This window comes from Lepisosteus platostomus, chromosome 3, assembly GCF_059453375.1.
Source record: "Lepisosteus platostomus isolate fLepPlt1 chromosome 3, fLepPlt1.hap1, whole genome shotgun sequence".
NCBI lineage: Eukaryota > Metazoa > Chordata > Actinopteri > Semionotiformes > Lepisosteidae > Lepisosteus > Lepisosteus platostomus.
Window position 1 is genome coordinate 20,891,390 of NC_142613.1, and position 23,585 is coordinate 20,914,974.

General features: G+C 38.1%; 3 protein-coding genes across 8 annotated transcripts in view; 2 read left to right on the forward strand and 1 right to left on the reverse strand.

Annotated features, from left to right (window-relative positions):
• The first annotated feature begins 30 nt into the window (after positions 1-30).
• On the forward strand, positions 31-6,701 carry LOC148674612 (uncharacterized). 3 transcript variants are annotated; one of them, XM_088624908.1, is made up of 6 exons: positions 31-873; positions 1,722-1,780; positions 3,876-3,900; positions 4,220-4,657; positions 5,418-5,543; positions 5,723-6,701. In XM_088624908.1, the coding sequence occupies exons 1-6, from the start codon at positions 827-829 to the stop codon at positions 5,931-5,933; spliced, it is 906 nt and encodes a 301-aa protein (XP_088481034.1). In that variant the 5' UTR covers positions 31-826; the 3' UTR covers positions 5,934-6,701. The 3 variants fall into 3 exon arrangements, with proteins under 3 accessions (XP_088481034.1, XP_088481036.1, XP_088481037.1); XM_088624910.1 differs by having other exon boundaries at positions 1,722-1,759; XM_088624911.1 differs by lacking the exon at positions 5,418-5,543.
• Positions 6,702-6,870: 169 nt separating this feature from the next.
• On the reverse strand, positions 6,871-17,646 carry slc25a27 (solute carrier family 25 member 27). 4 transcript variants are annotated; one of them, XM_088624906.1, is made up of 9 exons: positions 17,374-17,646; positions 15,610-15,801; positions 14,073-14,157; positions 12,814-12,936; positions 11,323-11,435; positions 10,042-10,126; positions 8,871-8,963; positions 8,011-8,113; positions 6,871-7,927 (listed from the first exon to the last, which is right to left on the reverse strand). In XM_088624906.1, exons 1-9 carry the CDS (start codon positions 17,474-17,476, stop codon positions 7,856-7,858), a joined length of 969 nt encoding a protein of 322 aa, XP_088481032.1. In that variant the 5' UTR covers positions 17,477-17,646; the 3' UTR covers positions 6,871-7,855. The 4 variants fall into 4 exon arrangements, 2 of the variants coding, with proteins under 2 accessions (XP_088481032.1, XP_088481033.1); XR_015935349.1 differs by having other exon boundaries at positions 7,882-7,927; positions 8,011-8,765; XR_015935350.1 differs by lacking the exon at positions 6,871-7,927 and adding an exon at positions 8,606-8,765.
• Positions 17,647-17,808: 162 nt separating this feature from the next.
• The window catches only part of cyp39a1 (cytochrome P450, family 39, subfamily A, polypeptide 1), a 28,583-nt gene continuing 22,806 nt past the window's right edge, over positions 17,809-23,585 (forward strand). Inside the window, exons 1-2 of the mRNA XM_088624922.1 lie at positions 17,809-18,115; positions 22,711-22,846. Of these exons, the coding sequence (XP_088481048.1) occupies positions 17,939-18,115; positions 22,711-22,846 (313 nt within the window). The 5' untranslated portion in view covers positions 17,809-17,938. The remainder of the gene's footprint in view (positions 18,116-22,710; positions 22,847-23,585) is intronic.

Below are 23,585 nucleotides of genomic sequence, written 5' to 3' on the forward strand. Positions count from 1 at the left end.
TACACTACTATACAAGAGACTTAGATATCCCAACATTGAAAGGAGTTACAGTATTTTTATGGTATGCGCATCAACAACTTACACAAAGACCCCACTAGTGTTTCTTACTACTGTAACAACTAATACTGCTATAAATACAAGTTAGTTTGGGTGGGAATAAACTAAGCTTGTCATTAAAAAATCTTGAATTCACATAGATGAGAATCTTAAAAAACTCCATCACAACAATGAACAGCCACTATAAAGCAGATGATCCATCACTCTTACCAACCAAATCTAATTGACTCATTATTAGGTGTTCATAGTCATAACCAACATTTATCTCTTTCTACACATAAAGTTAAAAGTCTTCCATTTGTACTGCAAAATACAGATACAGTAGATCAGTATTATCTTTTTAGATGTAAAACAAAATACCAGTGGAAGATTTTCTCCAAACTAGTTCTACAGGAAACAGGAAAAGATTAGAGCCAAGTAAAATGTCTAAGGCTTTTGCATAACAGTGCAGGTGAATCTTTTCTGAAGATATCTTGTGTTTTAGAATCCTACTGGCAGCTCTAGCTGGAATACGTCACTTCCTATGGCATTTTTTTCCCATTTTCTTTCTGTTCTCAGTTTCGGAACCTTCATTCAAAGTTGTCTAAGCTAACAAAGGTATTTATGTGAATGCACTACTGCTCACAAGAACAAATGTAGTACCTTCCAGCTGTTTTTACACAAAGCTAAACTTTGGTTTTGAACATGTCGTGCATCATAAATCTTTACAGTTTAAACATAAGAAGAAACAGGAAATAGGCCAGGCAGCCTTTAACATGAAACTTAAAGAATGAACTTTAACATTCAGGCTGAAGACATGGATCCAAATTCTGCAAGGTATGAATATTTCTTTGGACAGATTTTAAAATACGTTTTTCGTGTTTGTGATGTTTATCGGACTTGTTATTTAGTAATCCTTGTCTATTTCACACAGCACCCGTCTAGAAATGTTTGTAGTACATGCTTTAACCTTTCGGTACTTTTTTTTTCAATATGTCTTAAAGCTTTTAAAAAGCATGGCTCGAAAAAAAAAACACTGACATGAACTAAGTAGTTTTTGAGCTTGAAAATTGCTGGTGATCTACTTGCGGTTACTTCAATTCTATGAAAAGCAAAATGTTATCATTCCTAACACAGTAATTCTTACACTGATTGCTAAAAGTTTGAACAGTTTGCCTCTTCAATAGTTAAGTACAAAAAGTGTATGAATTAGTACAGTACATCCCTGCTTAGCTTTTGTTTAATATATTGTACAAATTCACTTGGAGAAAAGCTTTAAACTTTTATTCAATATCCAAAATAATCACGATTGATTGGAGTAGCTGTGCAAAAAATTGGAAGATGGCATTCATTGACAGGTACTACTGCGTTTTATACCAATTCACATACAGATATATTGCTGCTTTGTAAACACGCAAATAAGAATTTAGTGGTGAGAAAACAGTTAATGTATGAGCCACTGTACTTCATGGAGTGACACTGACCACTGTGAAAATGAAGTGGTAGGGTATGATTTTTATTTGTGTGGATATCATACCTTAAACAAACTCACCTGTGCGAAAGAGCAGTGCAGAATTATATGATTATGAAAACAGTAAAAAATACAGTCTAAAAACATATATTTTTAATATATATATATTTAGAAAGGGTAGAATTACATTGAAAGTTTTGTTTTCTCTCTTTAGCTCTAAAGAGAAACTCTGGAATGATCTCAGATTACAAGGTAAAGCCTCTTTTGCTTATGGCGAGTATTTGTAACTGTATTTATGACAACCTATCTATCAATGGTGTCTTGGATAACATTCCCTGTCATTGTAATTTTTAGATTATGATCTTAATACTATAATCTGCAAGCACTCATCTTCTCTTACCTCTCACTGGTTCTCCTTCACACCCCTCTGTGGCTCAGACATGAAGGCACAGGAGTTTAGGCTAGGCAACGCAGAGACAGCAGAGTAGAGTTGATAGGCTTTATTACAGCACAGGAAGACTACCTTCTCACAGGATGTCTTGTAAAGAGTGTTCTCAGTGAAATAAAGAATTACAAGGCTTTATAAGGAAAGCCTTGCAGGAGTGTGTGTGAAGTTATTAAGTTAGTATTGGCAGAGCCTTAATATACATTGTTCAGCCCAGTAACATACTGTAGGATTGGAGGCTCGTGTAAAAGAAATTCAATGAGATTCATGTAGCTTGAGATGAGATGAAATTAGAGTAAACAGCTCAAAACAACAGATTTCCTCTCCAAGGCCACCCTAGCACTTCCATGAGCTCTGCATCTGCCCAGAGCATTCCAAATGCCCCTGCTTAACAACCTACAGTAGATAGTGGCCCGCTTCTTCAACTCATGTCTCCCAGCACACTATGAGGAGTCTCACTCACCTGTCTTTCACTCTGAGCCTCACAAAGTAGCTCCTGAACCACTCAATTTGAGCCTCTAAAAACAACTGTCAATTCCTAGTGCTATGAAAAAATGTAACATGGTCTTTTACAAATGAAAAAATAATTTTTAGGACACTGTTTTATCTAATTGAATCCTGTACATATCTGTGAGGAAAGTCCTTATTTGCTTACTATGCGTGAATACCTTTAAAATGGACTTGAACTCTAAACGAAATTGAACTGCATGCAGAGCTGTGCATTTGCTGTCATGTTGATTCACTGCACACATTGTTAGTGTAGGTTGTCAGGACTAGTACGGAATTGGTATGGGTAGGATTTTGCATTCCAGTGTTGTCTGCTCAAACATTGTTTGAAATGATAATACAGTGCTCCTACACTGCTCCTAAAAAGTTTTTTGATCGGGTGACACACCTGCTCCACATTTTTTTTAAACCCCCAAAAAATGTATAATGAAAAGGAGAAAATTGTTATCCTTAAAATAAAATAAAAATGTCGATAACACAGTACTTTGCAAACATTTTCCTTTGGTGTCCTTTTTTTTGTCCTATTTTGTGAGATGGTGATGATGGATATACATTTTTTCAATATTTTATTTCAAACCAAAATGCTCACACTGAAGACTTCTAAGGGAAAGATAAGTTACAGTAAACATCAGCAAAAACTAAACAGAAAAAAATTAAATATGTTGATTCCATAAGTATTCAGATCTGTGAACTGAGACAAAAGCACATTTTTCAGCAATTGTAGCTGTTAGTCTTTTTGGCTCTCTACCATCTTTGCACACTGATTTGGTGCAATGTTTTTGCCCATGTTTCTTGGCAGATCTGCTCAAGCTCTCTCCCATTATATAGAGTTGTTTCTCTACAGCTCTTTTCAAGTTTTTCCATAGATTCTCAATATTTCCATAGAATTGAAATAGGTAAGGAATTGGCCACTCAGAAACATTCTTTTATTTAATTTTTTGAGTCACTTCTGTGGTCTCTTGGCCTTGGGCTTTTCATCATTTCCCTGCTGAAAGATGAATTTTTGTCCCAGGTTTAGGTCTGAAACAGATTGTCTTGTTCCACTGTTTTTGAACCTATTGAAAAGAGAACTGTTAAGTTCCAAACCACTTACAGTAAATATTATAATAAATTATAAATATGGGCAGCACAGTGGTTTTCATTACTGTCTCACAGCACCGGGGCCCTGCATTCAATTCCTGGAGTGCTGGCGCTGTCTGTGTGGAGCTTGTATGTTCTACTTCACTTGGGTTTCCTCCAGATGCTCCACTTTCCCCCCCGCAATCAAAAGACAAACTGATAGGTTAAGTGCTTCCCGAGAAAACGGTCTCTGGTGTGAGTTTTCTGTCTGTCTGCCTTGTGATGTATTGGCATGGTATCCCACCCGGCACAATAATAATACACATCTAATATGATTTAATTTTCCTTTCTTTACAGCTGAAGTCAAGAGAAACAATTTGAGGTAGGTACATTATTCTATTGTGCAGTCTTAAAGCCTTAGGTAAAATATGAGGTAGGATTATGAGAATATTTTAGTGCCATTAAACTTGATAGTGGTTATTTGGTTGTCTTGTTTCTTTGAGGTTAAATAATCACTAACGTGTGGCAGAACATTTTGTGAAAATATGTTTTTTAGAGGTAATGAAAATCATTCAGTGTTTCTTTTCTTCTTGGTTTAAAACTATTGGAAAGGTTTCAAGGCTTCATGGCTGATTAATTAATATACTATGTTATTCAGTTGTTGTAAAATATTTACAGAATCCTTTTTTTATTCTTTACAGATTTTTACAAGATTCACCATTTGATGATCCTCAGTTATTAACAAAGGAAACATTTAATTACATATTATGTGGTGGCCAGTATAAAGGATTGAAGCTGTCAAATACCTGTGTTCTAGACTCACTTTTGACAGGTTTGCATATAGTCTACAAAACCAAACCCCAGATAAGAGATCTTTTGCTTATGGACCCCATAATCATGGCAGTTATGACATTTATAGACTTCTCACAGTATAATGAAGCTAAAATTCTATGGATTTTGAATCTAGAAATCCTCAGCAATGATAAAACTAATTTTTTTGAAGGTGAATATATTAATATTCGTGGCCATGTTAAGGATCACCTTCCAAATCTTAAAAACCTGAGAATTGCAACTCTTTATTTTGACAATGAACGACAAAGTCCAGACCTTGAAGATGCCATTTTGAAGATGACGCTGAGGTAAAGTAAAATTTAAGTTATTTTAGTTTTTTAAAACGCAGTTACAGAAAGGGCATAAATGTTTTGATTCGGCTAAGTAGCACAAACAGGTGCCACACGTGACAAAGGAATTAAAGGATGATTATGAAACTAGCATTACATCAGTCTAACAGCGTCTTTCATCTTCAAGTACCATAACGGGTGTTAGTGACTTTATTGCAATGATTCAACTAGTGAACTATTTAAAAATATATTAGTACATTGTAAAAAAAATACAAATATTATATTGGTACATTATCTGTATTGGAAGATAAATATTTATCCTGAAAAGTAGCTGACATTTATCGTTGGGAATTCAAAATCTGTCTTCATCCTTATTTATATTCATCCCATCTATGAATTGGCTTCATTACTCTGCTCTCCTCCCCACTGATGGCTGATGTGTGGTGAGCGTTCTGGCGCACTATGGCTGCCGTCGCATCATCCAGCTGCACATTGGTGGTGGTGGAGGGGAGTCCCCATTACCTGTAAAGCGCTTTGAGTGGAGTGTCCAGAAAAGCACTATATAAGTGTAAGCAATTGTTATTCATTATTATTATTATTATTATGTATGGAAGCTCTAAACTCTGTTCTAATCTATGGAAGCATTTCATCTCATTTAATCATTTCTGACATCTGATTGCCATCTGGAAAGCTATGGGTAGATTCTCAAAATTTCTATTGATGATTACATAACAAATATTTTTAACTAATGAACCACTTATTTCTTTAAATACAACAGTGCATTTGAGGACTTTGGTGATGTTATGGCACTTGGAACAAAACTTAATCCTACACTCATTTTAGTGGATGTGGAAGGAAGAATAAATGCCTTTCCTGAATCCGATGTTTGCGACTGTTACGAAAGGTAACTTTTAAAACCAACAAAACATAAATGTAGTAGAAATCAACCTGGTGCTAAAGCAAACTTCAAGGAATAAGAATAAAAGCCATGACTGCAAATGAAGGGGAGGAAAATTGACAATCATAATGCTTGATGTAAAATGTCTTTGGGATAATTGAGGTTCTTCCTTCTTTCTCTTTCAGGACGTTTGAACTTCAGTTTCTCCTGCTTGGCATCATCACTGCAGACTCAAACCATATGGTTCTGTGTATTAAGCTGAATGGAGACTGGCTGCTTTACGATGATCAGCAGCGGCCCCTATTTCGGCACACCTCCTTCGCTGAATTAAAGTCAGGCGAATATGTTACTTACCTGGCAGCCTACATCAACACTACAAAAATGAAAAAAGATTAAAAACACGTTCTTTCTGCATGATAGTGATAGTAACATCTATCACTAACTGTGGCTGAAAAGCTGATCAACACATTTGTGTTCTCTCGAATTGACTACTGTAATGCTCTACTCGCTGGGGTATCTAAATCTACTCTGAACAAACTGCAGGATGTCCAAAATTCAGAAGCCAGAATCCTGACCACGTCTAGTGCAAGTGTTCACATTACTCCTATCCTGGAGTCCTTGAACTGGCTTCCGGTCAAATTCCGTGTAGACTTCTCTCCATGTAGAATCCTCATGCTCACCTATAAGGCTCTGCGTGGCTTGGCACCTCAGTACCTGTCTGAACTATTATCGCCCTACTCCCCACCTCGCAACCTTCGCTCTTCTAATTCTGCTCTCCTTACTGTCCCCCAAGCCCGTCTACATTATATGGGTGACAGGGCCTTCTCCTGTTATGCCCTCAAGCTCTGGAACTCTCTCCCAAGGATATCAGAGAGTCACCTTCTCTAAACTCCTTCAAATCCAGACTCAAAACCCTCTTCTTCAGAAAAGCCTTTACTTAACTGGTTTCATTCTTCACCCCTCGGCTTTTCTTAGGACCACCATCCACGGTCTCCTCTTTATAGTAATTGTGTTTTATCTTGTGTATTCTTCTTATTTATTGTTGTTGTCGTCCTGTAAAGCGCTTTGAGAAGCCACCTTTAAAGGCGCTATATAAAATAAAGTTTATTATTATTATTATGTTAAAGTATATTACAAAAATAAAATGGTATTTTGTTCATTAAACATTTGCACAATTACTCCTCTTCCTCTGTGTGATGTCTTGAAATAGTGAGGTTGAGAGAGACATACTCTTAGGTGGTCCCAACATGAATTATACACAGTTTCAGCATTTCACAAAAGAACAAGAGACATTCTTTTAAGAAATTTTAGTTTTTTCACTGACACGCTGCAGTTCCAAAAGACAACTGTTTTACTTTTTAGACAAACATCCCGCTAGACATGGAGAATCAAAGATGTGAAATATTTTTATACAGGCTTGCACACTGTACAGCGGCATAAAATAAAATAGAATTGTGCTTTTTAAACCAAAATTAGTACAGATATCCATGACACAATAGGATGAGTACACAGCATATATAACACTGACTGATAATACCTTTGGGTTAGCTAACTAAAGTGCAGAAACGTTTTTGACTTTTTTCAGATTCCCACATTCTGTCAGTGTAACAATGAAGTGAAGCTACAGCTTACCCATTTAAACTTCAGTACATTTAAATAATAAGAATCATATTTAACGACAGAAAATAAGACAACAGGAGGGCTGTGGGAATAAACGACTCAGCAATGTAGTTGAAACTGATACCCTGTCTCCTTTCAAAATATTCTTGCGGCGATTCTTAGATCAATTGTCAGTTGTAGCAATTCTATAAGATAGATGGGTCTTCTCTCGTGTGGAACCTTTGTTATGTTTCTTTAACAGCAACTAAATGTAAAATTAACAGCATTAAGTTCTGGATGAAATCACAGTCCTGGAAATAGCTCTGGTTTTGACTTGCAGTGGTAACCATGAACACAGCAATAACATTCCAGCTTGTGGGCATACAGATACAGTAGGTATTTATCAAAGGGATGGATGGGGTTTTGAACAGAGGAACAATTAAGACTTGGTACACTATTATTGCTTTTGAGTTCAAAGAACAAAGAAATCATACTGAAATTAAATTTTAAATCAAATTAATTAAATATATTCAAGTTGCACCTGTTCAATCCCTCCCGTTCTTTTTATTTTACTAAAATCACTAACATCCCTTTATCTGTGAGATCAATTAATTCACAACTTCAAAGGTATTTCAAGAAATCAGACCATTTTCCTGATTTTCGATGCAACTGCCAGCATCAATTGAATTGCACTCCAACTGCGACATGAATGGAAGGTTCTAAAATGAACTGACTCCTATCATTCGTCTAATTTGTTCAAAGGTAAGCCAAAATGTCAAGGACCAGGGAGCCTGCAAGAGAAAGACAAGGAAAAATGAGCACCCGTTAGCAAAGAAAGTCATTAATTCAATTAGCGAGAAGAAATACGATATACCATTCTCATCCATGTGGGTATAAATCCTTTGTACAAAGATATGAATCCTTCGCCTTTCACAGATTGAATGAGGCAGTCAGTAGAAGATCTGTAGAGTAAACCCCTAGGAAACAGATACAGAAAAATAGGCTAGTTTCAGAAACCAGCAGTTTCTCAACTCTGCCATTGAATAGTGTATTGAAACCAATAAAAAGTATAAGTAGGTAGCTGTATCAGCATGCTTAGGCTGCAAAGGAATAGGTAAACGTTTATTCCGAGCTGAGAAGAAAAAAAGGAGGCAAAACGTTTTGGCTGTGGAGCCTTCTTTAGGTGTCAAGTTATCTTCAAGCCGAAACATTGTGTCTCTTTTCTTTTCAGCATGGAATAAACCTTTACCTGTTCCAATATAAAGTATGTTTTGAGAGATCTTGGAAACTAGTTCACAGATGGGATAATTCAGGACTTTTCTCCTTTCACTGTTTGAGAGAACATATACAAAGTCATTTAAACACAGTCTTATGTTTTTTTTACTTCCTACTGCACTGAGAAATTCATATCTATGTTTAAAAATTCAGATATATAAGTTCTGAGCTCTTTGGTAATAAAATGAGCAAACCCGGAACTGTGCAATTCTTCCACGAGACGTGTGTCCACTGCATGTTGGCATTCTGCACGACTGTGTTCAGATATTGCACAACATGGTGTCAAACTTGTTTATGCCTGATCCCATTTGTGCTCGGTTCTGTCTTTGTTGCACGTGGAACTATGTCTTGGCTCTGTACGAAGATCAAAGGTATCAATATTCAATACCACAGAATCATCTTAAATCAGTCTTGATATTTTCTCCCAAGAAAATATTTTTCTTTTCTACAATAACTCACCTCCCATGAGTATCCCTGGGCTGATTCATAATTCTGGTTTTTACAACATCAGCTGGGGTCCCAAGTATGGCTGCTACCAGGCCTGAAGATATGCTATCAAAACAGTAAAACTGAGCTGTTGCCATAATTCCTATACTGCATGTGATGAACGGAAGGACCACATTAATATACAGGTCTAAAAAATGAGACCATATTGGAGCACTTGTAAACAGTGCAGTTGAAAAAACAAGCAAAAATATCTTGTTCAAATTTAGCTTTTTTCCTGACACTTGGGCCTTCTTCCTCAGACTACAAATAGAAGGGTTTTCTACATGGGGTGCATGCATAATAGGTCCTCCTGGTTTGTTAATGTACAGTATATTTTCTGTACATGAAAGCTCACACACTAGCCTCTCTAAGTGGTCAATACTGGATTGCTCATTGAAATCTGTTATATCTACTTGCACAAAAATCAATCTCAAATCTGAATATCTTCACCTTTAAAACAACCACAAAACATAAGACTTCTAAATTAAAGATATTCAGGTAACACATGTTCAATTCCTCCCTGTTTTATTGTCTGCTAAAATCACTATAATTCCTTTATGTTATAGATCTTTTAATTCACAACTTTGAAAGGTATTTCAACAAATCAGATCATTTTCCTAAATCTCCATCAAAATGCTAGTAGCAATGTGATTGCACAAACAATTGTGACATGACTAGATTTTACTTTAGGTACTAATCCACAGCACAGGGTCTTTTACATTTTGTTCTTCCAAAACACACACAAATAAAGTGATAGGTCACGCCTGACAAATATAGAAGCGGCACATTCATTAAGACTTGAAATCCACCAAAAAGCTTTCAGAGTTCTGATAATTTGTCAACTTGCTATTTTGTTATGATGCTTCATCAATAGGGAATTCCATTTGAAAAAAACAGTTTTTCTGAGGTACATTGTATGAAGTAGTCCATGGAGTATAAATGGTTTAAAGTGTTTTAACAGTAACATTAAGAATATATTATTCACTAAAAATGTATAATAAAAAGTCTTCTGACACTGCATGGAAACAAGCACTAATGAGGGGGGTGGGTGGAGTAGGTTCATTAGAAGAATGTTTTTTTTTTCATTTTTGTATTGAATTGTGTTTTGAAAAATGAATAAAAAACATGTTCACAAAGAAATTACCTTGACAATCCATGACAGATATAGTTGTCTTCCACTGATGTGTTTCTCAACAAAAAGTGTTTCATTGTGTCATATGTAGTAAGATCTGACAACAAAGAAATTATGTATTATACACTGTCCTGTGATCAGAGAGTAAGTCCTTTGCATTCTGGCCTTCCCGAAGAATGCAGTTTTTGACTTGCACAGCCTTTACACTTTAAAATTGTGAAGCTAGTCATAGACAAAGTGGAGTGGCTATTAGTACCCCTGCCTCACTAATCTTGGGTCCAGGGTTTGAATCTGCCCTGGAGCATCTTCTGTGCAGAGTTTGTCTGTTCTTTCTCAGGTTTCATCCTATCTAACTATGACATGCTGGCCATTTTAATCTGTTATCTCTAAATTTCACTTCCACCTCCACCCCCCTGCTATGATTGGTGAGACCTAGTGGGATGTCATTCACGTGACAGGTTGCCCAAGAAAAGATTGATACCTCACTAGAAGATGAAAACTATGGAAAATATGTGTAAGAAACTTCTGTCACTGCGCTATGATGTTTTGCCACCTGAAGTTTTTTTTTTTGAAGTCTCATTTGCCAAGAAATAAAACTTTAATTAGCCAATTTGTCAGTGCAACTAGAAATATTATAGAAGGGCTTAAAGACAGAAATCAGGAAAGCAGGAAAATATGCCTTGAAGTAATAGAGGTTAATGGAGACACAAAATTAATCAGGATATACAGTGCATGTACATGTAGGCAAACTAAGTATACTAAGATCACACTCAGTCTACACAGAACTGAATATTATTACAGTGGAAAAACACTATACATTATGCTTTAGAATTTACAGAAATTCCTGCATGGTCATAATTTGATTGAAGCGTCTGCTTTGTCCAAGGACAAATGTCATAAATGTTCTTATCCAGGACTCTCCAACACAGTTCCTGGATGGCCTTGTGTCCCCTGATTTTTATTCCAATCATTAGAAATCCATTATTCTTTCTGTATTAGATACTGTATATGCACTGTTTAGGATTTTTCTTATGGAAACATCTTATCTCTTTTAAAGCTGAAGTTACACATTACAATTGAAGGTACAGTTAACTATAAATGGTTGGACGCATTACAATCATTCAACAAATTATAAAAATTGACCAACTACTACATGTAACTTTTTACCTGTAGTACAGTTTGCAGTTTAAGACCCCTGCTCTAGGTATTGATAAAGAATTTGATCAAACATACATTGCAACACTATTCTCTATTTATTCCTGGGATTAAAATCTCATCACATTTTGGCTGTACCTCCTAAATTGACCAAGGCAGCCCTCTGTACATTTGGAACCCATCCTGCCCACAGTCCACGAATACCCCCTTCAGAAATTATCTTCACGAAGGCATGGTACACTCCGCGGATTCTGAAACAACAATAGGCCAGTCCATGTAAAGAGAGGAGTATCGAAACACAAGAGGTTCAGAGCTGATCAGACCTAAGATTGGGACATGCTAGAAAGGAACTGCTAGTTAGGTAAAACATAATAATGGCATATGACAGGAGTTAAGGGAGTGCTTGTAAAATATTGTTCCATGCATTAGGATTGGAATGTGAGACACAGCTTAGCATTTTTTGCTGTACAAAATAATACAATGTACACTCAAACATACAGTATGAGTCACAAAAATGCAGAATGATCAAGATGATAAATGTTTTAAATAAAAAGCTCAAGACATTAATTTTTTACATACAGAAGTACTGTATGTACTGATGTTTACAGTGTGTTGAATTTATGTTTTTTCCAACAAAAACACCCCAACACACGCAACCAAAAGCAAACTGGGGTGGGGCGGTGGCTCTGTGGCTAAGGATCTGCACCTGTGGCTGGAAGGTTGCCGGTTCGTATACCGTGGCCGGTAGAGGAATCTTACCCTGTTGGGCCCCTGAGCAAGGCCATCAACACCAAATGCTTCAGGGGTGCTGTATAATAATAATTTCTTACACTTATTTAACACTTTTCTGGACACTCCACTCAAAGCGTGACAGGTAACAGGTAACTCCCCTCCACAACCACCAATGTGCAGCATCCACCTGGATGATACGTGCGCCAGAACGCTCACCACACATCAGCTATCAGTGGGGAAGAGAGCAGAGTAATGAAGCTGATTCATAGATGGAGATTTTTAGGAGGCCATGATTGGTAAGGGCCAATGAGAAATTTGGCCAGGACGCCGCGGTTACACCCCTACTCTTTTCGAGAAATGCCCTGGGATTTTTAATGACCACAGGAAGTCAGGACCTCGGTTTTACGTCTCATCCGAAGGACGGCGCCTGTTTACAGTATAGTTAGTGTCCCTGTCACTATAATGGGGTATTAGGACCCCCATGGACTGCAGGGTGAGCACCCCCTGCTGGCCCCACTAACACCTCTTCCAGGAGCAACCTTAGTTTTTCCCAGGGGGTCTCCCATCCAGGTACTGGCCCCAAGCTTCTCTCCCTGTGTGTGTGTCTCATGGAGAGCAAGCTGGGGTACGCGAAAAGACCAATTCATAATACAAGAAATTGTATACGGCCAATAAAGTGATCTTCATTTTAAAATGGACGGTGAAAAATGTAGAATTAATGCTATATGATGACCCAGTACTGGAGAGCACATTTTAGCAGCTGGATTTCAATCTGTGAAATATCATGTGTGCCCCTGTTACCAGCCTTTCGAATTAAACAATAAGTTGGTTCAGCTATACAGTGAGCGAATGCCTCAGGAAGCAGCAGTCAGCCGCCCTGTGGACTGCAGGCCTCACCTGGGCGGTTTCCCTTCTAATCTGCGCCGTCCCTCCATCTGCATCTGAACCTTCACCAGGTCTGTCGGACTGGCAAAGAACTGACCGATCGCACCAGCCAGCATCCCTGCCAGTACTGATTTCCTGTGAGACAAAAATGTTTTACAGGGCTTCCCCAGTGGCCTAATCTTATACTGTATTTCTAGTACACTGGTTCAAGCCCAGTCACAAGTTCAGGTCACGTCATTGGCCAACAGAAATATGGAATCCTTAAAATAGGGATGCTCAATTAGCCCTAGTTTTGAATAAATGCCTGTGACAAGTATCAGTTCTCCAATCAGTATTAGCCCTCCTGTAAGGCACTGTAGGTTTCACAGCGTTTCAAATGCCGGATATACAGCTGATATACAGCTGGTGAATGGGTGGGCAAAGAACAGAAAGAAAAATCATTCTTAATGAAATAAAACCTCTTAATTGCCAACCATTTTACGTGCATGCTGCATGATTCTCAATTCCTACTCAGCCCAGCATTGCTCCAAAATTGTGACTATTAATTAAAAAAAAGTATCACTTAAAAGAGATTTTGCTGCAGCTCTAAGGGAGTGTAATAGGGACACAAAATTAGCAAGTGACAGTGCTCTGAAGCCTCAGACCTGGACAATTTAACACACCAGCCTATGTGACACTCTGTAACTTACCACTGGAGAATTGTTTTACTATGAAACTAGATAATGCAACCTGTCTAGAAAAAAGTAAATAATTACTTAGGTAAAAGCCACACAATATGCAACAGATCACAATTTACATAAAAGGATACATTTTGAGGTCTGTTACCTGTAGACTACCAAATACTTACTAAGTCATTTCCTCATTGCTGCCTGAGATAATGAGATTAGTCTCTTGTTCCAATAAATATATCTGTCAAGACTTTTCTGACTTAATCATTAAGTATGGAAAGCCACTGAACACCTTATAAATCCATTAACAGATTTTACACACCCTGTTCACATGTGGTCAGATATGTTTATCAGTAAAAGCATTGTCATCTACCATTTTGTTCATTACAAATTCTCAATATACTGTATTCAGTAGGTTGTGCTATAAAACAACACATAAGCATATTTAAATGTGGGTAGGGTAAGTTAAAAGCTTTTGTTAAATTATAACATCATTTTTGTTGTGGTCATTATTAATTAAAAATATAGTGAAGTGCAGATCAAGTGCTGCATGAATAAATATATAATCTACAGTATGTACACTGAAATGGCTTACTTTCTTACCAAAAAGGAAAAGTGGTGTCTTCATTCCTGCCCAGCATTGACTCCCGAAGCTGTTCATAAGAAACCATCCGGACCCCAGAATACACTGAAAAGCCCCACACAACAAATTCCAAATAACTATATATAAAGTACAAAAATCAGCTTTTTTTCCACTTTTGTCCACTTTATACTCCACATAAGAACATAAGAAGGATTACAAACAAGAGTTTGGAAGTTAGTAGTTAATTGATCCAATTCAATTCAACTTTCAATTCATATATAAAGAATATATAAAGAATCCAAACACCTTATCTGACCATTTCATGAAGGAAATCAAAGTATCAGCTTCAACCACATGGCTGGATAGCTTGTTTCATGCTCCCACAACCTTTTGGGTAAAGAAGTGTCTTCTACTCTTGTGTCGCAGTGTTGATTTTGAAGAAGCCAACTGCTTTGAGTTTGTCATCTTACTTGTTTCGTATGGAGTGATGACCTCTCAACTCTAAATCTAAATCCTTCTCTGTACCTCTTACTATGCAACAAAGAACATCACTCAATGAATATCCATCAGATGAGCAACCATGTTGATCTGGCTAACAAACCAAACTGGTTCTATAAATATAGAAGATGCTGAAACAAACTTGAATTTGATTTTTTATAAACACCAATTGGTTCTGAAGAAAGATACAAGATGTGAAGAAGGGGTTAACTTTCTGCATGAGGACAAGACTTCTAAGTAACAGGCTAGAGTTATGGCAGGAAAGGGGGATAACTGATAAGGATTCCAGATGCCAGCTAGGAAACCCCCCAGGGAAAGAAACATAACCCTGACCATTTGGCCAAAGTCTGTGAACTGTCCGCACACCGTGACCTCCCCAATTACCATAATAATGAGCTACGTCAGAAGCTGCAGAAAAGGGATATTACCATAGTAATGAGCTACGTCAGAAGCTGCAGAAAAGGGATATTACCATAGTAATGAGCTACGTCAGAAGTGGCAGAAGAGGGTTATATAAACTGGAAGTTTTGTACCGGCACTTTGAACAATACTTCGGTTTTGTTGTTCCTTGCGGGAACAAGACTTCAGCTTTATTGTTCCTTGCATGCAATAAACTCATCTGTTTAACGTCATCTCAGGATCCAGAACTTTTTCTGTTACAACAGAAACACTTCTTGACATTATCGTAAAATCCTAGAGCAATTGGGATACAGAAATCCAAAATCTAAATCTAATTGTCTGATGAAGCCCAGTTTTGAAAGGAGAGTCGGGGTCATGAAAGGTTATTTAACCACGCTTGTTTACATTGACTAAGATTAAACAAACGGATCTGCTCTCAGAATTAGAACATGAGAAGCTATGACTAAAGTAAGTGACTTTCACTACTTTTTGCACCATTTTTTACTGCTGTAAGAATGTACGGTAAATACAGTACATTAGGTTCACTTCACTTTTTGTGAACTCGCATTATATACTTCTGCATAGGCACACCGCTTTTTCTCAGCCACAACTCTCCATTGGCAGCAGGAACCTCTGTTGCAGTAGATGTATAGTACATACCCACATGTCGGTAGATGGCTGGTGTGGCCCCCTGCCACAGTCTAAACAGACCTTCCTCTCGAACAATCCCAGCAGCCGTAGACAACATTCCCCGGTATGGTGTCCCTTTGTGACCTCCATCTCCATGGCGACGAAGTGCAGTCTCACCTTGGATCTGCAGCCGTGTCTTTGTCAGGTCAAGTGGGAAAGTGACTATTGGAGAAAAAAATGAGTCGAATTTAAACCTCCAGCAGTTATCACTGTGGACTACATCACCTACAGAGATCCTATTACTTCATTTATTGACATCTTTATTTCAAGGTCATAATACAACATTTTTTTTTAATGGAAATGATAAATTATGCTTTTGGGTAACTGAGACTAATATATTGTAAAGTTTAAATATTTAGTAGCACTGTCAAAAAATGATGCGAATATATCTCAGTAAGGTACAAAAAGAATTATGTGAAAGATACATCACAAATCACCGATGTGAGCCTGGTCAGTACCTGGATGGGAGACCTCTCGGGAAAGCTAAGGTTGCTGCTGGAAGAGGTGTTAGTGGAGCCAATATGGGGCGCTCACTGTGAGGTCTGTGTGGGTCCTTATGCCCCAGTATAGGGACACTATACTGTAGATTGGTGTCATCCTTCGGATTAGGTGTAAAACAGAGGTCCTGACTCTCTGTGGTCATTAAAAATCCCAGGGTGCTTTTTGAAAAGAATGGAGGTGTTACACCGGCATCCTGCCCACATTTCCCCCTAGCCTTTATCAATCTATGGCCCATCTATGAACTGGCTTCATCACTCTGTTCTTCTCCCCACTGGTAGCTGTAGTGAGCGTACTGGCACACTATGGCTGCCGTCTCATCATCCAGGTGGGTGCTGCACATAGGAGGTGGTGGAGGGGAGTCCCCATTACCTGTAAAGCGCTTTGAGTGGAATGTCGAGAAAAGCGCGATATACAGTAAGTGCAAGGAATTATTATTATCACATGGAACTACAAGAAGAATGTAGTAGGATAACAGTTCTATAAACATGAACCAAACAAGAAATTAATAAAATATGCCTTTATATGTGAAATCCAGAATCAGTTTATTAAAGAGCGTTCGTGAAACCATAATTGGGATATTATTTGTGTCAATAAAAGGACACAAAATGCAGTTAATGAAAATATTTCGTAGTTATGTTCCGCATGTTTTATGAAGTGCACCGACAGAATACATAGGGAATATCAGAGCATACCATTAAAAAACGAAATCTGTATTTATTATCTCTCTGATGTGGTGTACTTGCACTATTAAAGACAGCTACTGTAAATTACAAAGGCTCGTGCACCGCCTTAATACAGCGTGTTGTCCTGCAGCTACTGTTCATGCTAATAGTGAGCAATGTCAGAATTGCAGACCTGTGAATTACTGCAGGAGTGAATTTTCTCAGCATTAACCTGACACGTTAAACTGTTATTACTGTATCTTCGTCATTGTGTATCTTATTGAAAACAGTAGAAATGAGTTCCTTGCCCTTGGAAAAGCAGGAACTTGTTAAACTCCGTTATATAAAGAACAACGTATAGTTACAGTACTTTTACGGAAATGTAAAAGGAGCGTTTTTAAGGCACATTCCATGACTTAAGAAATATTATGTATTACTAGTTAAATTGCACTTTTTTCTCTATTAATTTATTATGCTGCTTTCTGTTCAAGATCACCAAAGCTTGATGATTAACAACGATTCTCGATGAAGTAACAAATCAGACGATATCGATTTTTTCGTTACTGTATACCTATTTCAGCAACAGCAGCCGCGCAAGCAGACAAAATAAACTTTGTCACCCGGGGCCACTTCGCAGTTACAGGTGGTTCGTTTTCTTCTGCTAACAGCACCATTTGGAAATCTTCAATTCCCTGTCTCCGTTTATGTCCACTCAAATCTTCATACGATGTTTTAACAAATAAAACACAGTCATTTCAAGTCCTATGATATACTTCTACTAATAATTCCTAGCACCAAGTCTACTCACTGACAGACCGCTTAGATGAACTGAGCTTCCTTCGACCTTTACCTTGCGCATTATTCACCACCAGGAAGTCACTGTTTCAGGTTGTAGTTCCAATGACACAGAACAGTAAGTCTATTAATGAAAAGAAGGTACTGGATGAAACTACATTTCCCTACCTGCATAGTAAAGAAGGAGAACTCCGCCTTGCTTTCTGCTGGTTGGAGCAGATGAGTAGAGTGTTGGTATCCTGATGCCTCTGTTGAATAAATTAAAATGACTGTACACTAGTCACTTTATAAAAAGAATTATAGGAGCTACTTAACTGTTGCTGGGACACCTATGAGGCGCGATGGATTTTGTAATACTTTTTCTGTCCGTGTTGATAGTTTTGTTCTCCTTGTACTTTCTATACCTCCAAAGAAACCAGAACTACCCCCCAGTTATTAGAGGATGGATTCCGTGGATCGGTGCTGCCTTCGAGTTCGGCAAAGCACCACTGAATTTCATAGCTGAAGCAAGAGACAAGGTAATTTTTGTTTTTCCGAAATCATATGTGTCATTTTAAAATCTGACAAGTCTTGCTCTGCGCGAATAGAAAACACTGCAAGTATTTTGTACTGTTTAACTTTTACACTTTACAATATGACCTTATTATATATTATGCCATCATAGCCTTATTATTTCAAAATTCAGTCTAATTCAACCAAACACCATCACCCAGAATGACATGAACGTGACCTGTGTATGCATTACATTGATGAAAGTGCGATGCCCGTCTAATGTACTTAGGTATTTAATTACTTTAGTCTAATACAGTTCATTTGCAATTTTTTTTAAATGTCTTTGCGGTACCAGTTACCATACGTTTGATTCGTGTCCAACATAAAATATTTGTGTGAATTAGCTTACTCCCTGCAAACTGTGCTCCAGGTAGTGTATAACATTATAACATTAATCAAGGAAAACATTTTCAGTGACTAGACACAAATCAGTCAGGTTTCATAGTCTGAAAGTCTCTGGTGATTCTGAAACAAAATTATCCATTTTTAAAAGAAGTTATACAGTACTGTATGTCAGATTCTCAGTGCTATAGATTTCTATTTCTATCCTTGTCTTTATAAGATCATGGAAGAATTAACAAGCAGTTAAACTCTGTATTTTAGACAGAAATTGTATTTTATCTTGTACAGTATGTGTACCTGGGTGCGTCAGAGTTCACAGCCCTCAGTTTCCTCAGAAACCAGGTACATTCCCACGGGAAGCCACATTCCTCTAGGGGCAGTTGTTCCAGCCCTCTCATCCAATTAACAGGTGCTTCATTCATCAGGTCACCCTACTCAAACCCTGTTCTGCGACTGATCCTGTGCTCTGTCATTGAGCTGCTTCTGACCAAGGTAGTGCATTTCGCAAAGCTAACCTCGTCTCATGCTGAGCACCCGACCAGTAGCACGGTTCCCTGTAAGAATCCTGTATGGTGGTGCAGTCCCCGTGTCTGCATCTGCTCGGATAGTTGGACGCGCCTCCCGTCCTGTCAGATCCTAATCACCATCATTCAGTATCTCCCCCCGTCCTCTTTCCGCGTGAGCAATCTCCGCCAGTCTCCAGGCACCTACCCACTTTGGCTGTCTCCTTCTGCTCCTGACTTTCTCCTGAGCCCTCACTGGGCAGCTGCACTTGAAATCATCAGCTGGTCAACAGGATGAGGCTGTCTCCATCGGCTTGCCGCGTCATAACAGCATGTAGTCTAGTCACCTTCTTGGGCATGGATGCGTGACATTTACACACACGTTTTTACACACCGTGATGTCAGTCTGAATTAATCAGAAACAGACTTCTCTTCAGGGCTAACCCAAATAGCCTTCATCTAAACGCCTCATGGCATATCAAAGGTTAACTTCACTTGACACCAGAAGAGAAAGACAAATTAAAAATTAATCAAAAGCACAGTGTTCTTCTGTGGTAGCCAGGTAGCATTGCTCTAAACTATGGTGAAGAGGTCTGTAAGTGGATCACAAGCCGTGTCATCATATGTACACTTGCAGCCTCATGCCCTTCATAACCCCATTCCCACTTGGGTCTGCAAGGGCTAGGGTGTCCTATTTGTAATTTGGTTTCACAGGGGTGCCTACGAGCTCCCTTGATGGCCCCTTTGTGCACCCTTCTCACAATACCTGAAGGGAGTTACCCGAAATTCATTGCAAAATATTTGTTTACCTGTGGTGTATTTTGTATATGGAAAGACATTTCATAGTACAAAGCTTTGAAAAAACAGAGGTATTGCCAAGTTTAAATTTAGTCAAAGAATCCTTTGAAAGAATCCTGTTGAACATGAAAAAACATGTTACAGTATGTTTGTCATACTTTTTTTTTTCTGGTACAGCAACAGATGAGTGAAATGTATTTAATAGCCTTGAATAAACAAAGCAGTAATAAAGTCTTCCTTATTTCATTTATTTCTCTCATTTTCCGTAAAGCCTGCTTAACATGAATGAAAACATTGTGTCACTACATTTGTGAAAGAACTGATGAGATGAAATTCAATTTAATCAAATTAAGAAAAAAAAACCCAGCCATCCTGCACTTTAACAGCCACTGTTAAAAGAAGCAGAGCGAAAGGAGCAACAACAAAAAGCATTCTGACTGTGAGCTGTGTAACCAATGAGTAATGTCACATGAGGGTGTCCCATTACCCTTTTTATAACGGTGCACCCTTGAATACTTGCACACATTAAGACGACACTTGCTCTACATCACAGAAGTGCAGACTTAGAGGAAGGACATAGGACTTAGTGCAGCATTTATGACACGACCATAGCGAAGGTCTCTCCTACTCCATTCTCTGGGTCCTGCAGTCCTGCAGTGTCATGATTGTAGTCCCTCCTCCTTAAGGGCGCTCTGGCTCTTTTCACTTTGGACTTATTCTGTGCACCTGCCCCTTGTTCCAGCCTCCTTCCCGCTCCCCTTAAAAGCCAGACACTCAGTCAGTTCAGGGCTCTGCATCTGATTTCCGTATCGTGTGAGCCCGGGTCCTGACGAGTCTGGCTCCGTCATGGTTTTAAGTCTTTGTTCCTGTTCCCCTTGCCGGTTCCGACCTATTTCGGATTGTGTCGTCCGCATAGGGTCCGGAAAGAACTGTACGTTACATGCACTGTGGGGAGATGTGCAGGAAAAGGGCATCCTCATTTGAGTCTGGTTCTGACCACAGGGAAAGCTTTGTGGTCGGCCAACACTGGCAGAGAAGAATCCACAAAGAAACTAAGGAGATTCATTTCTAAGAGTCAGGGTTTCCAGGCACTCCATCACTATGGATCTATATAATGTAAACACTTGATCTGTGTTTAAGGTTTGACAAATCCAGTTGGAAAGCCATGATAAATATGTGGGATCTGTTAATGATTAACCTAAATCAACGCTGAGGAGAAACCAGGAATTACTGTACACTAGCAAGCATCTTCCACAAGTAATGGGAAAGATCATCATCTTAAGGACTCTCAGGCAGACTAACCAGTTAGACATGGCAACAAGGTGATTTGACCTCAAGGTCATTTAACTTGTCCTGAACTTTTTCAACCATTTGGAAGGGTGACCAACTTTTTTAACCTGACAGTGCTGTTTTCAGTTGTAACTTGAGTGAAGTCCTGCCTGAGACAGTGAAGGACTGTGCTGTTCTCACACATTGCCACTTTGAACAGGTCCAAAGCCTGGGTCATCATTAGCCCTACTTTGTCACAGAAAATGTTACTTTTTGCTACAAGAGCTTGCTTCATCACACATGGAGAGCTCCTTCAAAAGAGACTCTTGATTGAAATGCTTCCCACCCAGTGTAGCATGAAGGGACATCATTTGTGATGCCATAGGAAGAGTGAGAAAAAAAATACAGCACAATTAATGTAACTTTAACCTCATTCATTTAATCAGATGCGTCAATTTAGAATACTTTATCTTTTACAATGGTCAGAGGAGTACCAATTTAAACACAATGGCATTTACCAGAACAAGTTTCAGAACCAGTTCCTCCTTACAGGTACCACAGGAGCATACTACTGTACCTAAAGAAAGGAGGAAACACAAAACCACATTGCCCCCACAAACTCTATTTATACCAATCATAAACCCTAAGAACAGCCATATAAGAACGTGAAATTCTCAAGCCTTTGCCAATTATTGAATAATACAATAATATATGTATTACCTGCTGTGTCTACATACAAGGAGTAGAGGCTGTTTGATGGCCTTTAGGGGCATTTAGTCTGGAATTGTACTCATGGTTAGGATCAAATTCCATAGAAAGATATTTGGATAAATTCTTAAGTATAAAGAAAAGTGGATCCTATTTTTTCCTCATTGAAAAGACATTTCACAAAATTCTACTTTTATTGGAGGTTCATGCAAAGGTAGCAATATTCATGACAAATGACCTCTGATCTGAGTAACAGAAGCACTCTAAGGTTATGTTTTCTTAAAAAATACATGGTTTAATGTTTGAATGTTGTAACTGAATGCAGAAATAAAGACTTGAATAATTTTAGTAGGGCTACCTGTACATACTGTATGTACTGTCATGTTTTGCAAACACCTTAGAAATAAATAGTAAAGTTAATAGCAGTATTTGCAAATCGTAAAAATGAAGAGACCATCTGCCGTGCTACAGAATTTCTAAAATCTGGTTAGGTTTACAGTTCTTTTTATAGTGATACTGTGATTCTGGTCAGAAGTCATTTGTCATACAGTTACACTAAGTCAATAAAGACAAGCACATTCCTCACTTGACCAGATGTTCTTTTCTGTGATGTACACTAAATAGAAAATGAATTAGGAGGTGGTGTTTCTCCTGAAACGATTGTACTCTCCATATACATAAAAAGTGATATAAGAATTGGTTAAAATCTGTAACTGTGATCATCACAATCATTAAACATAACATTATTTCTTAAAGTCCATAATTGGTCCATAATTAAAAAAGCAATATAAAATGTTAGGGTATCACAATATAATCTGTTATGAAAGTAATCGTTTCAAAAGTATCAATATATTGTGCCACATTTTTAGGCTAATGTAAAAAACTGATTTTGATTAGGTATGAACATAAGCCACCTTCTCATTTCCCTTATTTTATATCAGTATGGACCAGTCTTCACTATTATTGCTGCTGGAAAGCGACTTACCTTTGTAACTCTACATGAAGATTTTCAGACATTTTTTACATCGAAGGATGTGGATTTTGAGCAGGCGGTTCAAGCTCCTGTCCAGCACACAGGTATGACATTAAACTAATTAATGAGTGCCAAAGCAAAGCTTCTAGCTTTTGTATTTGGCATAAACGTTTTTATTAATCTTATGTTGATATTTTTGAAATTTCCATTTGTTGATCACCTTGGCTTTGAACTAAAACCCTCATACCAATGGATGAGGGATGAGGAGCATTTTGTTTAATTTCACCATAGTGTAAGATAAGGTTACAGCCCTTTCAGTCCAGAATTTCAGAATTTAGAGCAGCCATCTTAATTATCTAGAGCAGCAGTTCTCAGTCCTGGTACTGTAGTGCCCTTGTGTCTGCTGTTTTTTTTTCCAACTGGGCCCTTAATCACCAGTGCTGTAACTGATTTGCTGGATGTTATTGATGTTTTTCCACACTCAGTTGTTGGTTTCAAAAATGGCCTCATTTGAGTACATGATGCAATATCTCTTCAACTTGCTTATACTTGCTTCCTTGGAATTTGGTCTCTTGTCTCCGATGAAATATGTCTTAATGGGTGATGAATAGACACAGGTGAGAATGACACTGTATCTGACAACTCCCTCAGTGAGTCAGTATGTTTCATTCTGCTTCAGTCCAGTTGTTTATATTTCACCTAGCACACTTGAATGAGGGCAGTCATGAACCATACTAATTAGCAAGGCAAATATTAATAATTACAAATCTTATTCAGGTTTCTAAGAGCCAAAAGCAACTTTAGAAAAAGGCCTCAGATGGGAACTTGAAATAAAGCCTGTGA

Excerpts from the sequence above, each read along its gene's own strand:
- slc25a27 (XM_088624906.1), bottom strand. The coding sequence starts at position 17,476 with ATGGTGCTGTTAGCAGAAGAAAACGAACCACCTGTAACTGCGAAGTGG. Across the intron at positions 8,964-10,041 it reads ATCTGTCATGGATTGTCAAG|CATATCTTCAGGCCTGGTAG; the intron begins GTAATTTCTTTG and ends CTGTTTTGATAG. Across the intron at positions 7,928-8,010 it reads TACCCACATGGATGAGAATG|GCTCCCTGGTCCTTGACATT; the intron begins GTATATCGTATT and ends TTTCTCTTGCAG.
- LOC148674612 (XM_088624908.1), top strand. The coding sequence starts at position 827 with ATGAACTTTAACATTCAGGCTGAAGACATGGATCCAAATTCTGCAAG. Across the intron at positions 874-1,721 it reads ATGGATCCAAATTCTGCAAG|CTCTAAAGAGAAACTCTGGA; the intron begins GTATGAATATTT and ends TTCTCTCTTTAG. Across the intron at positions 5,544-5,722 it reads GTTTGCGACTGTTACGAAAG|GACGTTTGAACTTCAGTTTC; the intron begins GTAACTTTTAAA and ends TTTCTCTTTCAG.